Consider the following 19,077-nt stretch of genomic DNA (forward strand, 5'->3'; position numbering starts at 1 on the left):
CAGTCCACGAAGGGCAGACTGTCTCCTCTGACAGCTTCACATGTGAACTTCATGTTATTGTCCACAGCACTTAAATATTTATGTGAAGGCTTCCACTTCCTTTGCTCTGATTCTGACCCAGGTGTAGTCCTCATACCTGAACCAGAGTCTAAGAGCAGTTCCTGTGAAGGTAATCAAGGTTCTGCTCTCAACATCTTCCATGTTCCATCAAAAAATGACTCAGACCTTGCTTTTAATTCGGACCCAAAGGCTTGAGTCACATGTCTGATGTTCAATTCATAAAGCACAGGCATTTGAGAACAAGTAAAACAATAATGAACATATCACTAATGCAACATCGAATGAGTATAAATATGCTAATTTATAAAAAAGGTCATACCACCTTAAAATGCAACACGATTGTTAAGGTAAACTTTTCCTACTCCTACTAAGAACAGGGATATAAAGCTGGCGTTCAGCCGAATCCTAAACAGAGAACACGTTTCACCTACTTCAAATGTCACCCTCAATTGCTGTAAAGGACACAAGCAGAGGAGAAGTAATATGGCGTCTGGAATCAACAGTGAGCCTCTCAGTTAGGAGAGCTAATAACAGCACGGCAGTGACAGCCGCCAGAGTGATGTGTGCAGACGTAATAAGGTTACCAGCAGCACGTGCTAGCTGGTGCTAGACTCACTGTGTCTTTTGGGATCTTCTCCTAATGCACAGCTTTGGAGGAAGCTGTCACTGAGATGTCACGTTTTATATGGTCTGGCAAATAGTGAGTTACTTATTTCTGTTTCGAAAAGTGATGTCTGTATCACAATGCATCTGAATGTTTGCTATTTATAAGGATGGTGTGAGGAGAAAAGTGCCACATTCTATTTCTCTTTGCGGCCTACTTGTAAGAAAAATTAAAACAAATATACAAAAGCATTATTAATCGTGGACTGACATTTAACAACAATAATAATACTGAAAAATACTGTACACTGAGCCATTTGAACCATTTTAACTACCATTTTTTAATAAAGGATAGCAAAAGACTCCATGAAGAGTTACAATCATTTTCTTCATTGTCTTGATGCATGTACAGTTTTTGAAAAAGGTTTTACACTCCTGAAACAGAGGACAACACTGTCGTGAAATGATGCAAAAAAGGAAACATATGAACTGTACAACTATGCCCATGTCGAGTCACACACACTCACACACTCTGATAACAGTCTCCACAAGCACACCTGGACATCAGTGGTTACTCTACGGCTCACTTGCTGTGTACCGTCCTGTTACACTATCTCATAAGGTACTATAAACATACACTGAAGAGTATCACAGCCAGCTTGCAGTGAAATAATATGTACATGTTTACATTAATAAAAAAAAAGACAAAGAAGTGAGAATCATGATGCAGAGACTTGAGACGTCAGGACTTCAGTTGGTTGTTTCCTCTCAGTTCTTTTTGTGGAGAAACTTCATTTTGCTTCCTGAAAACAGTTTAAAATAAATTCATTAAATCCTGTAAAATGCACAACAACATCTGAGAGGTTACATGTAATTCATCTTATTACATGGTATATGGGGATTAAGCCAGGCTGAGATTACAGCAGGGTTTGTCTGATTTAACCCTGATTTATCCATCTGCAGTCTGTGTGGAAATCTGAATATCTGCTTAATTGTGGTTTCCTGATAAAATTCTAAAAAAAAAAAAAACAAATTAAAAAAAAAAAAAAAACCTCCAGACAAGTTTAAAGACATCAAAAAATTCTCATCTTTGAAGAACAAACAGGATTCTTGGGAGCATAAATAAGTCTACACAGTCCAAGTGAAGTAACAACAGGCAAAACACATTTTCCACCTTATCATTAACTGTTGGCAGGACCAAATTGTCATTTATATCATTTATGTGTTAAAAATGAGTAACAGCAATTGAAAAAGTTGGATAAAATTTGTGTGTAGCACCACCTGGACAGAAAATACTGAGAACAAAGAGTCCTGCATGATCTAATCTTGCAGTGAGGAAGGGAAAAAACCTCTGAAATCTCTCCTGATTTTAATGTTGTTGTTTAATAAACTCCTGGTATCTGACTACAGCAGGACTCACCAAGGCCTTTCAGAAACTTGTTGACTCCACTCTGCTCCGTGTCCGGAAGTTCCTCCAGATACTGATCAACCCTCTGCTCAAACAGACCTGTCCACACAAGATTAAAAGAAGAGAGATAAAAAAAAAATGTGAATCATCTCAGTAGTCCAGGAAGTAACAATGACTTTTGCCTGCCAAAACAAATGTGGTGAGAAAACATGCTGATGATGACATTCAGCCACTAGAGATCAGTGTTACTGCAGTGGCTCCTCCTGCACAGAGAGCGCAGGGGTGGACATCCAGAGAGAAAAGTGTGTAGACTTTTCACCAAAACTATTAAGGAAGATCGACAGTCTACCTTTGGCGCGGCTCTTCCTCAGCTCTCGATCCTGGATGAACCCTGCAAACATCTGAGACTCCATGAAGACGCCCAGGAAACGACGGATGCTTTTCGACGCCACAGACTTGCGGAAGGCCTCTCTCTGGAAAACACGCTCTCCGCGCTCGTTCTGAGTGATGAACAGGGAGTAATGGCCGATGGTCTCCAGGAAGAAGCGGATGAAGGCCTCTGACACGAGGCTGTTCAAGGAGTTATACTCTGTAGACACACATGAGAAGCAATTATTCACTACACATATTAATAACATGGAAATAGAACAGACATGTCACCCTTTCCAAGAGATAGTCACATAGTTCTTTAAGGGGCCTGATTGGAGCCAGATTAAAGCAGATTACATGGTTTGGCTCAATGTTATACAGCTGCATAAGTAATAAAAAAACTAAGCCACAGCTGTTGTGAACTGTACGGACGACTTGTCCCCTAATGCTCCATCAAATTAGCCTGACTCTAATTAACCACAAGATGAGTAATAATACTAATGAGGTTGCCTCTTTATTGGTGTTGTCAGTTTGACAAAAGTATAAGAACAAAACTGGAGCTGTTGGAAAATATTACAGAGGCAAAGGTCTTTATGGCTAGAGAAAAGACTGAATGTCTGAACTCTGAGGGATTGGATAAAGAAACTCTGAAAGAATCTGAACTGAAGCTGAAGAGACTCAAAAACACCAGAACTGTAACTGTGGGGGCGTAACAGGAGTCATTAAAGGATAAACATGCATTACCTTGTAGTCTTACACTGTTGTTGGGGTTTGTTTTTTTTCCTCTTTTGACTTGTTTTGTATGATAAACGTTACATGTAAGAGCCTGGCACAGTGTCTAAATATTACAATCTACATGGGGAAGAGAACGTTGCGTATAGTAGTAGTAGGATAGTTTTTAGGCCAGGAGGTTTTGTCTTCTCCCATGTCTGTTTGTTGGTTGGTTGGTTGGTTTGTCAGGAGGATTTCACAAAACCTCCAGAATGGATTGGTCTCAACCAAGAACAGACCTCATTAAATTTTTGTGTGAATCCTGATGGTAGGACACATCCAGGAATATTTCCTCACTTTCTTTAACACTGCAGGATCAGGATCTATCTCGTAGTCCCTTCACTGTCTTATCTTTAGTGTATTTTTATGCCTATGTAGAGCGCTTTAAACTTTAATATGTCTAAGTCACACAATAAAAATAACCTTTCCGTAAAATCCATTGGACATCAAGACTGTAGTTTGCACAAGTGTCTTTGGATTTGGTTTGCACATTAGTGTGAACAGGCTGTGATTGACAGGTGGCAGATGCAATGCAAACACACCACATGCTGTAGGTTTTATTTTCAAGAAGTATGTGGAAAGCAGAGACAGAAAGTCTGTCTGTCAAGTCAGTTTCCCTTGAATATCCAAATGTTGTAAGTCAAGTGGTTTGAACACACCTATTCTTGATCCCCTGGTGATAAATCCTTTCTAAAATCTTAATTCCCACACCGGGAGTTGAAGCCGGGCCGCCTGGGTGAAAACCAGGAATCCTAACCGCTAGACCATATGGGAGGTAAGAGTGTATGTAAAATGCCACTTTTTTTCTGATATATTTACAAATAAATCTTGAACTTGAACCATCTGAAACCTCTATAGATCACATGTAGAGTTCGAAGTTCATCAGAAACACCATATTATCTAACTTGTAAGGCGAGTCTTCGTGAATCACTGTCTTGAGTCGTCAGAACAGAAGACGTCATCTGGAGTGAGTTTCACAGAGACACAGACTGAACACATCCTGCCACAGAAACTGTTGCTTTAATTACCGAGTAAAACATCTGTCTCAAGAGGCAGAGATGATTTGTCACTTATTCACCTTCGTCTGACTCGCTGTCAGAGTCCTGATTTATGATGTCATTCCTCTGCTCCAGCGCTTGCTCAAGAGCCGCCTGAAGTTTCCGCGGCAACAGCGAGGCCTCGTCGTCCATCTATAAACAAGCGAAAACACTGCAGTCATCAGCGATAAACAACAATGTTTGGAGAATACATTTCAAAGGCTCAAACTTACAACAGAGAACCGCATGTTTTACAACCCTCGTCTAAAGCGAGACCATGTAACAAAAGCTCAGTCTAACTCTTACAAATGAAACGTTGAAATCATAAGCAATAAAATCCACATTCACTCTATTCAACACATTCAGGGGTTTTTGCTGCTTGAGCCTTTCTTGGTTTGGTATGAACAGTAACCAGGCTAATGTTTGCTAGCTTTCATTAGGAGATACATATTTCAGTGGTTTTATCAGAAAACATACAATGAAAATTAAACTCTAAACTTTAAACTTTCTGGCCCCATTACATCTATAACTTTTTTCATCCTCTTTGTAGACAGCATGATTAAATGTATCAAATCATCCAGGGCTCAAACTAAACAGAAAACTGCCATTATTTTGCAGTTTCCATTTGTGGCCACAATGGACACTGTTCAGCAAAGGTTATATAAGTCTGTATCGATTGGGTCGATTTTTTTTCTTTGTTTCATAAGTTCACACACTCACCTGTCGGATGAATCGGTCAGTTCCCAGGTCAACCATTAAAGCCTGAGAAAAGGAAAAAGAAGAGCATATCATTCTTTAGAACTAATTAAAAAAACCTGGAAACCTTCACTTCTTTACTTTATCTCTTACAAATGCAATTGTTTATTTGTTCAGTAAAATAAATAACAATCATCTTCAAAGAAGCTACAGCACAGCAAATCAGACATGAAACCCGTTTCTTCAGAAGATTAGTTTAGAACCATCTTCATGAGTCAATCAGCAGCCAAAGAATGATGTAAACAGACAGCAGATGTTGTTGAAAGCCCATTAACAGGTCGGTGTTAACTATGACTCACATTGCCTTTTCACATGCATCACTTCTCAGTCTGAGAAGTAGCCAACAAGACAAACATCTGTACATCTCATTATATTGCTTCCCTGGGCTTTTTCACACAAAATGTGTGTTGTGAGCCATAACTACAATGAGAAGGCCACAGACCTTGCATCTGTGCAAATGACACACATGTGTATACGATAGAAATATATGTATCTATGGATATACTGATTGAGGTTTTTATACAAAGCAAGTTGTCTACATTAGTGTCTGTTGAATATTGGGATTGTTGTTTTTGGTCTGTGAGAAAGCACAATAGAACTGATGATTCAACTATTCATTATGAAATTATTCTTGATCTTCTAATGCTGCCATTGCTAAATACTTAATTCCCACACCGGGAGTTGAACCCGGGCCGCCTGGGTGAAAACCAGGAATCCTCACCGCTAGACCATATGGGAGGTAACAGTGGAGGAAAAATTACACATTTTTTCTGATATATTTACAAATACATCTTTAACTTGTGTTGGTTGACCTTTTAGAACCCTCTATAGAGGGTTACCAGCATATGGGAGGTAACAGAAGATACAGATGTCAAACAACAGATTAAAAACACAACCATGCTCTCCTTGTTTCAAACACTAAAACATTTTCATGTGTGACTGTTCCTGAAAATTTTCTTCCGATATATTTTGTTAAAAATATACAACCTGTGACCTCTATGAAACCCTCTGTAGAAGATGTGAAGAGTTCATTTTCTGAACACCATCTTATATCTAACTTTCAGAACTATTTTCCAGTAGTGTTCAGTTGCTCAATTGCTGCAGCTCATTCAAAACATAAAACGTTTTGCTCAATCTAGGACCAACAAAAAGACTTACAACTTAAGATGTGAACAAAGAAAAGAACCTAATTACAGCTGGTCTAATCAATATTTTTTCATGGGTTGGACAGCTTGTTTCACTGCCCCCAAGTGGTCAAAATAATAATGAATCACCTTTAAGTGATTCGGGTTTGAAAGGTATTGTCAACAAATGTGACTTCAGTTTTGTTATTTTCCTTTGGTTGGAGGTCACCTGGCTGGTTCTCTTGTATAATAAGAGGCAGAGGAGGTCAAACAGATGCAGGAACAATCCATTGGCCAATTTATAATGGAATTACTCTGAATCTGTATTTTTGTAATTCATCAGCCAGACACAAATATTCACTATTCTAAGAAAGAGGCTTCAGTTAGAGAAAGTTGAGAACAAAGAAACAGAGACAGACCAAAAAAGACAGGCCAAACCAGGGACATCCAGATAAAGAATGACGGATAAATCAATCTGACATGTAAAATTTGCAGAAACACACAGAGAAGACGGAGAGGTGGTGTACTCACCTCTTCCACAGGCAACTCCTTGAGCTTGGGCAAAGAGCTTGACAGCAGCCCCACCAGGAAGGGGGTGGGACAGCAAACGATATCCAACATGGAGCCTGGCAGCACGGGGATGAAGGTGTGCTGCCAGGAGAACGGGTAGAGCAGCGCCACAACTGCATGCATGCAGCTGGACAGGGTGCTGTTAAGAAAACACAATAAAAAACACAATACACACCGTCAGTCACCTTCACACTCACACAGCAATGCCCTGCAGAAGCCACACCAGATTACACTGAACACAAAACAAGGCAGATGTTTATTTTTCCAGACTGAGAGGGGAGTGGTGGTTTATATGGTTTCCCTAAAAATACTGCCTACTGCAAAAAAAAAAAAGAACCTCAAAACATCACTCCTTCACAATGTAAAAATCATTATCATTACATCATTATCTGGGCTACATACTGAACTATATGAGCACATGAGCTCTTTTCCCAAGTTAAATGAACACTTGATCCTTTTCTCCTTGAGATACTTATTTTATATGAAGCTTGACAGCACAGCTACGTACTCTAGCTTTGACACTTTGTTCTTCCTGCCGCTCATCATCCCCTGCCCGTCTCCCACTTGGAGTTTAACACGATCGACTACAGACCACAATGAGCCCAATAAAAAGCATTATTGTGACATTAGCCTCTGTCTGCAGGGGCTGGCGTGACTCTGACATGTTGCTATAGTTAAGCTGGAGGGCTGTTGACGCAATACAGTAAAAAAAACACCAATTTGGTTTAACTCCGACAGCTGTGGTATAAAATGGAGATCACAAATAGCAGCCCGTCTTTCTCACGATCCGTCGCTTGTTGACAGTGGCTGACCCTCCCTCCCCTCTGTCCTCTACATACTGTCCAATCCACGTACACAAAGAGAGTGAAAATAAACTGTGGGCGCAATCATACACACACACACAGTGGAGCGCTAAATCAGTATGGATCAAGAACAAGCCCGGGGATCAAACAGGGCATGCAAACGCACCCCACTTGAGATATATACACTTTTAATGAGGAATGTTTTGCACGGTGGCTGTCAGAGCATCCCAGTAAACAGAAGTTACTCCCTTTTTACGTGACCTTGCTCACACTGACTTTCAGCTTCAGAAGCTACAATTTCAGAGCAACACATACAGCGAACAGAGATCAGTCTAATCAATGTGCTGCTGAGATAAATGACAAACTCCGACAAACTTTTCCACTCGGGCTACATGTTTGCCACAGGCCTTTTTCATCTTAACTTCCCATGAGTCAAATTGCCAAGATTAAAATGTACTTTCTCGACAGGGTAAAACAGAGTTACACCAGTGAAAACCCAAAGGCTACAATAACCACAGTCTTTTTTTTCTTTTAGAGCCTTTCCAGTTCACTCACAACATGAAGCACTTGCAGCTTTGCTTTGGCCGGTCTGATTTCCATTTGCCTGAGGAGGGTTTGATAATTCCTAACAGATCCCATCTCCCGGTTTTGACGAGTTCCAACAGGGAGTGATGGGGCACAGATCTCAGAAAAACCTTCGCCACAGGCTACATGTGGCCCAACACACCACTGATACCAAATGGATCACTTACACTCATTCCCCAACCACACACTCTTGGGAGAGGATGAACTTGCAGTGAAAACATTCTGCACTACCAGAGGTTGCCACTCAAGTCTGGAAAGAGAGAGGGACATTCCCGTTAAGATCCAGACCAAAGCTTTAGAGCCTCAGACCACACATCACAGGGAAAGAAGAAAAGGCCTCTTTGTCCAATAATCGGGGGGAAAAAATGTAACATCTTGAATGAAAGAATTTAATTACAGCATCAGCAGAGGGACATTTTAGACAAATCTTATTCGATGAAGCTTTGTTGTTTCGGGTTTATTTGTGTGGATAAGAATCAAGGTTGCAATGTGGTCGTATCAGATTGGATTATGCTGTATGGTGGTTTTAATGGCTCTAGGGATGAAATATTGGTCTGTCAGTTGGTCAGCCGGTCCACCACTTTGCTCCAGACTGAAATATTCAAGCAACTATTGAATGGATTGCCATAAAATCTTGTTCAACTAATGACCAAATCCCTGCAAAACTAGAGAGGCTGTGGAATATAATATTGAGTGTCATATTGTTGTCATAATATATATCGTCTTATACTTTGGATATCGGTATATCATGGTATGGCCTAAGTGTTGTCTTACTGGTTTTAAAAGCATGACAGTAAAGTTATACTTACCAGACTGTTGCACTTGTTTTAATACTTGTCTTTACCCACTTAATCATTATATAATATTATGAAGTTTTATTGTATTCTATCATATAGCCACATTGCTGATGATTATTTATCAAAATTCGAATTATGTAGCCCACAATGTGATATTTGCTTTTGAGTAGATTTAAAAATATTGATATGTATGCTATAGTGTATCCCAACACAGCCGAAGAATATAGCAATATTATTTTGAGGCCATATCACCCAGCCTTAAAAACTCGTAAGATGCCCAGTGTGTGTGAGCCTTCTCTCTGTTTTGTCTGTTGCCCACTTTCTACTCAGCACCTGCCCTTTTTTGGTTCGGATGTGCATATTTTTCCTATTTTTGCAAACCTTAGCATTCAGCATCTTTATTGTGAGCATGTTAGTATGCTGATGTCAGCGTGTAGCTCAAAGAACCACTGTGCCACAATACACCCAAGAAAATTCAAAGCAACAAGCTACATGTGGACTGGTTGTAAACTAAGGATTTATCATACCAGGGTGATACACAGTTTAACAGACAGAATCCCCTCTATTTCAGATGTTTAACCCCAAAGTTATTGCGTACAAGAGGAAGGCATAAACCAGCTCTAATGATAAATCTGATTAATTTTAATCTGATTACTGTTTTAAAAGTCAAAGAAATTGAGTGAGTCCACTCTCAGAAAAAGAGAGAGAATACCAGTTGCGGATGTGAGGTCTGTGCAGAGCTGTTATGTGTTGAGGTTTGGGAGCTAATCCTGACATATTAGTTCTCAAAGGTCTGCCAGGACTGGTTTACAGTGTGTGAGGCTGAACTGGCAGATACTCCAGGAAACATGGGATCGAGAGGCTTAGTCTGTGAAGGCCAGAGGAGGAGGGAACATTTCAGTGTCCGAGACAGAAAAAAAAAAGCCGATATCACCACATACTTCACAGCTCTACTAAAGCACTGCACTATGTCTATGTGGCTGAGACCGATTCCACTAACAGAGGACAGAGAGGACGAGACAGAGAACATACTGAACCACAGCTGTCAGACACCAGCTGTGCAGCAAAGCTCTGCAAAACCACTCTTCAACGTAAAAGCTCTTCCCAAGCTCAAAATAACACCTAGAAATCATATAAAGATGCAGCAGAGTACATATATACCTATAGGATTCCGATGACAAGCTGCACATGGTGTATTTTTATCCTCTTTGCTCCCTTAGCCCCAAAATGGTTTTCCCTCACTTCCTGTCTTTAAGGATCTCCAGCCACCGGGTCTCCGACTCCACAGAAGGCAACAGCAGAAGTAATTTTATAATAAGTAATTGCTCCCCTCTGGAAACTTCATACATGTTTTTACTAAAACCACCATAAGGTCTGAGCTTGATCAGCTCTGTCTCGAGATTAGACGAGCATGTTCAGGTGTTTGTGTATATGAGTCTTCACAAGGGTGTGTGAGCGTCTACATGTGGGTGTGAAACATTCACCAGAAGGACACTGATGTAAAAATCAGCTGGTCAGGCTCCGGTAATGGCCACATTTTCCTTGACTCTTTGAAAAACAGAAACATCTCACATGTTTACAGTGTGTGGATTTCACTCTGCCTCTGAGTTAAATAGCACATGGGAAACTGGTTAAGTTGTTAAAAGCAGTTTTGGCTTCGTGCCAGTTCAGGACTAAATGAAACAAGTATGCTACTACGCTTGTTCGATTAGGAAAATGCCAGCCGCAGCAGAGGCAATAATTCTACCTGTCTGACAATTACAGCCACCATTGATCATAATACTGCAGTTGCAAAACATGTCATTGCCTCCAACTCCCTTTCAGACCAATGGATTATTACAAAAGTAAAAAAGGACACATTGTCCCAACATAAAAGGCATACCTCACATTGTACTTCTTTTTCCTGCAGTTTAAGAACACATTTTGGGTTCACCATTGGCAGAGACTCGGACCAAAATTAATGCCATTAAGAGGAAACCAGAGAGAGTATTTGCAAAAACACTAGCAGCCTCGTACCACAAAAGGGATCTTGATTAAATCACCATGGCCACGAAAAAAGCCTGGAGATGCCATTATTGAGGTTCCCTCTATAGTCTACTCCTTTTTAACTCTTCTCTCTCTCTTCCTCTCATTTATTTTCTTCAGCTGATATGTGAGACACCCATCTCCTGCAATCAGACATCTCTGTGATCATTTCATAATTTCAGTTTGATTGTGTAATTCTGATTATCATATCAGTGAAAGTCATTGAGATGTGATACGCAGTTTCCCTTTTGCTGTCAGAGTATTTCACTGCCAGGCCAAGAGATAAATCCAGATTGGCGCATACGGTTTGGTAACCGTTCTCAACTGTAGCCTGAGGTTGTTTACAAAACTCTGCAGCACTGACAAAACCAATTCAGCATCTGCAGGTCAATTGAGTTAAGCAATTACAGAGTGACATAGCTGATGATGAATTTATCTGATTAGCCGTCCCACTTGTTATTACAGGCATTGGATGGTAAATGATCATTTTAAAAGAGACTGCCTGTGCAGACTTTTTGTGTTGAGGCAACAACCTCTTTTGGGAAAAAACAACAAAGGGTTCAGTGTAATATTACACGAGTTAAGTGAATGTAACGGGCGATAGAAGACCCCACAGAAAACGATTGCCTAACATGGCTTTTCCTCTTGCTTCCTGCTTGTACTGGATATACATTTCAAGGAAAAGAAGCATACATCATGTTCTGCTGGCGCGGTATTTTGGGAATGGATTTTGTAGCAGAGCCCCAGAGGGAGCAGCCCTTTTATCATAGTCATTAATGCTGCAGTGAGGCCCTGTCACTGGTTTTAAAAGAAACCAAAACACTGCAGCTCTGCATGCACGCTTGCACATTTAAATCCACACACACACACACACACACACATACACACACACACACACACAACCACACAAGCTTTGAGCATATCATACAGTATGCATGACTGCGTGTTTAAGACAGAAAATTATATAACTCACATTTGTAATTTTCTTTTTTGTAGTTATTTTAGATTTTTGAAACATAATTTGTACTTTCTGTATCCACCCTTTACTGCAGACAAACTGTTGTTCTGCTTCACAGTAACTTAACCTCTGGCAAATTTGAACCTGAATGGAGGCTCATTATGACAAGGCTTAGGTTTAGCTGGTATAATGTTTACTACGTTCGCCATTTTGGTTTGGTTTGTTAGCATGCCAATCCTGAATTTGGTTATATGCTAGCTTTGCACAGATTGCAAGTTAAGTCTTGCTTTTCTGTCTTTCAAGACTAGAATATCTTCAAAATAAGGACATGTTGAATTAGCCAACTGTGATGAGCTCACTCAGTCTGTCTCATTTCGCGTAGCAGTGGGTGCAAGATCTAAGATCTAAGATCTAAAAATTTTGTGAGAAAGAAAAATATGGGGACAATGGATGTCTTTCTAAAACTGATAAATACTGATAAATTCCGCCTGAAGGGAACATGGATCTCTACACCAAATCTCATGACAGTTTATCCCAAAGCTGTCTTAACATTTGACTTAAACTCACAGATATGAACTTTACGGTGGTGACAGAAGGACAGTCAAGAGATCACCAAAACTAGTAGGATATTTATTAAATGTGCTTTGTTACACAACTTTTACACAACACAACATATAAATGAACCTTTTTGCATATATGTTCACTTCTTTGCACATGCTGTGTTGCACACATTATCTCACTGTCCAAGTCGAACCACAACAAACAATTCGAGAGGCATCCCGGAACAGCTGATGGTGCTGCCTAGCAACAGTAAACATTGTAGGCCTTGAAGCTAACGTTAGCTAGCAAGATACTCAAGATAAAATCTCACCTCCAGCAGTCACTGAGAAATAGAAAACCTGTGCTGAACATGTTTTCCTACTTATCCAGGCTTGTTTAACTTTCTGCTTTTGTTTTTTTCTCACTGCAATGTGGTATTACAGTAAGTTATTGCACCAAAGCTAATCTCCACATTGTTTACGTCAGCTTCCCCATGAGATAATGTGTGTTCAGTCTGTTTGTTGTTTATTCAAACCTTATTGATATTGAACATGTTGCATGTCCAAATTGTACCAAATTCAACACTGCACATCCCTGAGTCCTTAGCAACAAACCTACCAAGTGTGAAGTACTTTGGATTGATGGTTCTCGAGATTACACAAATAACTAACACAGACAGACAGACAGAAAGGGATTCCTAGCTTTACAGTTAGATAGTCATACTGTCACCGTCTCGGGCAGTATATCATGATAATATTGCATTGTGAGAATCCCACCCAGTGACTCCTCGATGTTATCGCCCCTGGTAATCAGCAGTGTAGACCGATTCTCTCCAGGGACACAGAGAGTGCCGTGGCTCATACACAGGGAGTGAACGTGGCATCATAAGTCAAACGGTGACAGTCGAGCCACAGATCACAGAGGGCAGAGTCGTGCACACAGGAAGTGCATTCCTTCTCCTCACAGTCACTGCCCCCACTGATGTTTGTTTAAACTAGGCTTTGATACATGGAGAGATTACTTCTTCTCTCAAATCTCCTCCCACTCCACCCTCGCCTCCAATGCTCTAAAAGTACCCTTCTTCTTTCTGTAGCAAGAGGACAGACTGGGACACTGAGTCCTTAGAGACTCTCTGCATCTTATCAGCCCCCACCCTGTTCTCCTACGGCAGTGACTCTCACTGCTGTGACCCACTTTTCAACCGGCATCAAAACTGGCAGCTGACTATATGACACGCTAACTGACTGACCTGTTGCCTGAGTTTCTGATACTGATCAATATACAATAATGAAAACAGTTACACAGGGTACATCTGTTAAGCTATTGTGTGTCTGTGTATGTAGAAAGGTTAATGGACAGACTGATGAACAGACATCAAGCTGGCAGTCTGTAAAATATTTTTGGATGTGATAGTTTGTCACACTAGTCATCCATGATATCCATCCATTTTGTCACAGGGGCTGATGCTTACTACAGCTAATACTGTGTATAGTATACATGTTTCGGGTCTATTAAAAGGGCCCCATGAAAGATAATAATAAATCTAAACAAGCTTTCAGTATCTGGGGCTCTAAGAGACTATGTTATTTCTGGACGATTATATTGAAATGTAGAAAATTATCCATCCCATGGCATAATTATCTCTTGAGGAAACACAGTATTTGTTTTTGCCACATTACTATAAAATGTGTACAGAGGTTCAAACAAAGTATAAGTCACCGACCAAATCTATGTAACTGCATGAGGAAAAAGCGTAATTGTGGAGCCTCACCTGAGTTTATCAGCCACAAAGATGACTCTACGCTCCAGCAGCAGGGAGGCAAAGACTCGTACCACCTGGCGAACACCGAGGCAGCTGAACAGACTGTCAAAGTCCACATGCTCCAGTCTGGAGTCGGTTGGCCGCCTCAGCTCGATGACCTGGACAACCACAAATAAATGTGAAATCTAAGTCATCACAGTTTGCAGATTTTACTGACTGGGAAGTGTACTTGATTTTATCTAATGGGTGTAATGAGAGTAGAAAGTATAAGTAGTGAGTTTCTGACCTCATTTCCTGCACCAGGCAGGAAGGTCTTCACTTTGATAATCTTCCCTGGTGCAGGGAAGGGCGACTCCATCAGACTCCTCATGAAGGGGTAGACCAGGGCTGCTGAGACGCCTCGCCGCCGCTCCACCTCATCCAGGATCTGAACATGGCAGGACAGAGCACAGTTTCATTAATGTGATTCAAACAGTTTCAACATCAACAACACACACTTCTTTGTAAATCAATCTGATATGTCGACTGTGCAGTCAAGCAAGACATGCATGGCAACAAACATAGTGTTATGTGTTTGGCTTTTATTGTCTGGAACTCTGTATTAATTTTTACTGTTTTGAAAAATACCAAATGAATGTCTTTCCATGCCTGTGTGATTGGAAAATTCCACCCAGTGTGCCTGTCTGCCTGTTTTGGTCCAAGCTGCCTCTAGTCTGGAAAACTGATTGGAGAATTGCTTGTTTTCAAGGTCATATGATATCACCTCTCTCATCCTCTCCCCATCTGCCTGTCTGTCTGTCCGTCTGTCTGTCTGTCTGCCTCACACACAAATAGCTCCATTTGAAATCAAACACTAGGTTCTTTTCTCTTTTATCATGAAAGCACTTAGATTAGATTCCCTTTCGTTTTCGTCTTTGGTTCGCTGCCGTACTGTTCTAAAAATGGAGACGTCTGATGCTTTTTCTTGCACTCACGCATGTGTTGATATCACATGACGCCAAACTGGCAAAACTCTAGTGCTAGTAATGACACTTGGTTCACAAATCAAATGCTAATATGCATCAGCAGATTTTTCATTTTCAAATTTTTATTTTAGGTATGAAATTTTAAAAAAATGTTTTTCCAAACCTTGGATCCTTGGAGTTCAGCATTATTAAACAATGAAGACACCAGATATTTGCACATTGTCTTTGAAATATATCATGGTGTTTTTTTATTTATTTCAACTGTCTGGACTCACTCTGGTTAAATTAGAAAGTAATCAGATAAGGCTGAAAAAGTGAAACAGAGTGACAGCTCTGCTCTGTGTTAACACCTTTGAGACAAAAGTGAAGGAAACAATTACTCTGGGAAATCAAAAAGTAAAAAAAAAAAAAAGAGACCGAAATAAGGTTTACCAATGAGCAGGCGTTCAGCAGAAGGTCTGCTGAAAGTCATTTACTTCAGCTGTGAGGCGGGTTAACCACAGCTACAACACCACACACAGCTTGCTTACTGTAGCTGTCTGTCTACAGTACATGTGTTTGTGTGTGAGCGTGTACATGTTGAACTCACCGTGGAGAACAAGTCGAAACAGCCCAGCCTGCTGATGACACAGTACACCTCTGGAAGCCGAGGTCCTTTCCCAGTCGGCTGGAAGACAGAGCAACAAAGAATCACCTGACACTAGTGATAAAAGACTTGAAGGAACACATTCACAGACCTGACAACTGTCTACAATCATTTTTTATCATTCAAAGACTTCTCTAATGTTGGGGGACTTAATGAGGCAGATTCAAAAAAGAATTCGAGGCAGTAGAGAAACATGTTCAGTAGGATAAACATGATAGAAAACAAGGTTTGAATTGAGTTGCACTTGATAGTCAGTGTCCACACACTAATTGTTACTTCTGACTGGCCAAGACATCCTGACTTTTAGTCTCAAGTATAGGTCAAACCCAAGTGTAAACCCACTGGTTTGTGGACTACCAATTTGAAACCTCGAGTTTGGCAAGTTTGGCCTTTGCCATCTTGGTTTTTTGGAGCCAGAAGTGACTACATTTAGACGAGAGAGAGAAAAGCAGTTGAGGATATCCCAATTGAATCTGACTGAGAGCCTGAGGACAAGACTTGTTAGCGACATGTCATTCACAAAACAGCCACGTCCTAAAGCATACCCTGCTTTGTTGTATATTTTATTCTACATGGGAGCATAATTTATTAAACAAACACCACGATGTATTGTAGAAGACTGGATACAAATGATTGAAACCATAAACTCATAAGCTTATATACATTCAGACTTCTTTTTTAAAACCACTTAAAGTTCTATGCATATTTCTTACAGTCAGTGGTCAAGCCTCCAAATGACTGAATCTGAGAACTAAATCCATAACACAGCCCCAGTCAGAGCCTCAGTCCCTGATAACCTTTCACGTCTTTTAAAGACCAAAACCCCTGTTTGTAACAAAAGTAATCCCCAAGCACAAGCTATTATAACCTTGATGTCTTCATTATTGGTCCTCAAGAGCTGCAGAAGTAATTACGCATCACTTTTCACAGGTTGAATAATACTCCCCGTGACAAGTAAACTGAACTTCATGTGTAAAATCTAGAGATCAGTTTAAGGTTTGGTGACAGATCCAGAGCAGAAATACTGAGTAAGATTGGGCTATTTTCTGATCAAATATGTGGACTTAAATGTACTTAAAAACACATGTATAAAGGCTTGGATCATGATAACATAATCTGAAGTTAAGTTGTTAACATACTGTAGCTGAGGTCTTTAAATCTTGACCATGATCTGAGGTGAAAGTCTTTTATGTGGATACCAGCTTCCTAAACACAGGTAGTTTATCTGCTCCAGCTGATTGTATCTACCTTCCTTTGTACACTCATACACCATTATGTGCTTCAAGACAGACACTCAAACACACAGACACAAATGAACACAAGCACTCAAGAAACGCCAATCCACTTGTCCATATTAGGTATACAATTTTCTCCTCTTGTTTCTCCTCCGCTTTTCCAAATGGATGATTAAATCAACTATGTGGAGCTTGATTCAAGTCCTCAGGAATGCTTGGTTACTGCCAACGGCTGGTCAGACAGCAGGGAGGAAACATAGTTGCTGGTGGAGAGCAGCTTCCTCTACCTTCATTAAAATCTGCTTCTATCAGGACAAATCTCAGATCAACAGAGTGAAAAAGATGTTTTTTGTCTGGTCAAAAAAATGACAAAATGTTCCACTGTCATCAGGCACCTCTGCATAGACAGTGGTAAAGATACTGCCAGCAAACCTCTGAGAACATACACACTGCAGCACTGTAAACATACTCAGAAATACCAAACGGCAAACAAAATCACCACAACATTCACAGAATCCCACTCAGTCATGCTTTCTACCCGCAAACTAAATGGGAGGCTCTGCAGAAAAACTTCAAAGCTCTCTGCTGCCTCATTATGAAGAGGAAATGCTTCACAATGACAAAGTTTGGATTTTTCATGGTTTCTCTTTGTTTCGCCTCTCCTGAGAAACTCTCATTAAGTCTATCATAACTGGGATTTTTTTTATCGTAAATTATATTTTTATGACTAGGACTGAGTGTTTGAAGGATTACACTAATTCAAGTTGTGCGTAGCTGCTGTACTTCTTTCTGTGAATTTGATAAATTACATATGTAATTATATTCAATATCAAACACAATTATAATGACAGATTTACATTTTTAATATGAAAACACTTTAATGCTTTTTTGTAGCAACTTCGATTACTGTTCTAAGACAGCAATGTGGTTTGAATGTTTGTTATTCCAGATGTTTCTATTTCTGCTTGCGATAGGTATTCCCTGGGCAAAAAAAGTCCCTGTACATGACCCTCATGCTTTTCAGCAGCTATAATAATGAGTGGGTGGATTTTTTTTCTGCCTTGCCTCAGTCATGGGTACAATTGTTTTTTCCTTGTCTTTTTTTGATTTATACATTCTCTTTCCTGCTGCCACAGTAGATGGTCACGCAACACATCAGCAGCCCCACAGGAAAACCCTCTCACATGTTCTCATGTCTGTCACAACAAACAGGGCTCAGCAGGGTGTGAACAGGGAGCAGAGGAGGAGGGGTTCAACAGTGGCTTACCAGCAGGCGTCTGCAGTACCCAAACCTCCTGCTGCCATCCTCTCCAGTCAACATGAACGAGAAGGTCTCACTATAGCAAAAAAAAAATATATATATGCATATATATATGAGAATCAACACATAGAAATAAATAGATTCTTTATACTTAACATATACAGAACAATTAAAAAAACGGCACAGAATAAGGGCTGAACAACACCATTCTGTCAGGATCTGGCCCTGTTTTACATTTAGGTGGAGAGTGGAGCAGCTGCAGTTCACAGATAAAAGATTTTATCTTGCATTCCAGGGACAGTGTGTTTGAAAGGTAATCATGATGCTAAGCTCGGCTGATGAGCATCTACAGCATAACATTATCAATCAAAATATACCAAGCGGAGAGCAGTTATTTCTCTTATCCTTCATAATAACATGATATTCAAAGTCAGCCCACCATAAGGATCAATCAGGCCTGACAGATGTTTTGAAAAAAATGATATTTATTCAAAATTCAGAATGCTTATGCTGTTTTGTTTTTGTGAGGTTAAAGTGTTTTTTGAATATGCAGGATGATTAACTTTTAATAATCTGAGCAAGGGCAGTGAGGTGAAACAATCAAGGGAAATTGGGATCCAAACAGCATTTTGAATCATAATACAATACAATAGGTGGTTGCTTTTAGCTTGTGGCTCCCCATTAATTTTCACTTTTGGCCATCCAGGGGGAAATAGTCTAGTTACTGCTGATCTAAATGTTGATTCATACATTTAGCAGCAGTTCATTCAGTATGTTGCAACAATACAGGAACTCATGGAGG

At 40.2% G+C, this 19,077-nt stretch overlaps 1 protein-coding gene and 2 non-coding genes across 6 annotated transcripts in view; all 3 read right to left on the reverse strand.

The window, feature by feature from the left end:
• Positions 1-983: 983 nt before the first annotated feature.
• The window catches only part of dennd2b (DENN domain containing 2B), a 54,960-nt gene continuing 36,866 nt past the window's right edge, over positions 984-19,077 (reverse strand). For all 4 annotated transcript variants that reach the window (XM_030414824.1, XM_030414823.1, XM_030414825.1 and 1 more), the window contains 10 exons: positions 18,282-18,351; positions 15,723-15,800; positions 14,455-14,595; positions 14,178-14,326; positions 6,660-6,837; positions 4,969-5,010; positions 4,290-4,401; positions 2,421-2,660; positions 2,084-2,170; positions 984-1,466 (listed from right to left, as the gene is read on the reverse strand). In XM_030414824.1, coding sequence (XP_030270684.1) covers positions 1,432-1,466; positions 2,084-2,170; positions 2,421-2,660; positions 4,290-4,401; positions 4,969-5,010; positions 6,660-6,837; positions 14,178-14,326; positions 14,455-14,595; positions 15,723-15,800; positions 18,282-18,351 — 1,132 coding nt within the window. In that variant the 3' untranslated portion in view covers positions 984-1,431. The remainder of the gene's footprint in view (positions 1,467-2,083; positions 2,171-2,420; positions 2,661-4,289; positions 4,402-4,968; positions 5,011-6,659; positions 6,838-14,177; positions 14,327-14,454; positions 14,596-15,722; positions 15,801-18,281; positions 18,352-19,077) is intronic.
• Positions 3,914-3,985, reverse strand: trnae-uuc (transfer RNA glutamic acid (anticodon UUC)). The gene has a single exon. It is a non-coding gene; the product is annotated as a tRNA-Glu (tRNA).
• Positions 5,671-5,742, reverse strand: trnae-uuc (transfer RNA glutamic acid (anticodon UUC)). Its single transcript has one exon. It is a non-coding gene; the product is annotated as a tRNA-Glu (tRNA).

This window comes from Sparus aurata, chromosome 4 (assembly GCF_900880675.1).
Source record: "Sparus aurata chromosome 4, fSpaAur1.1, whole genome shotgun sequence".
Lineage (NCBI taxonomy): Eukaryota > Metazoa > Chordata > Actinopteri > Spariformes > Sparidae > Sparus > Sparus aurata.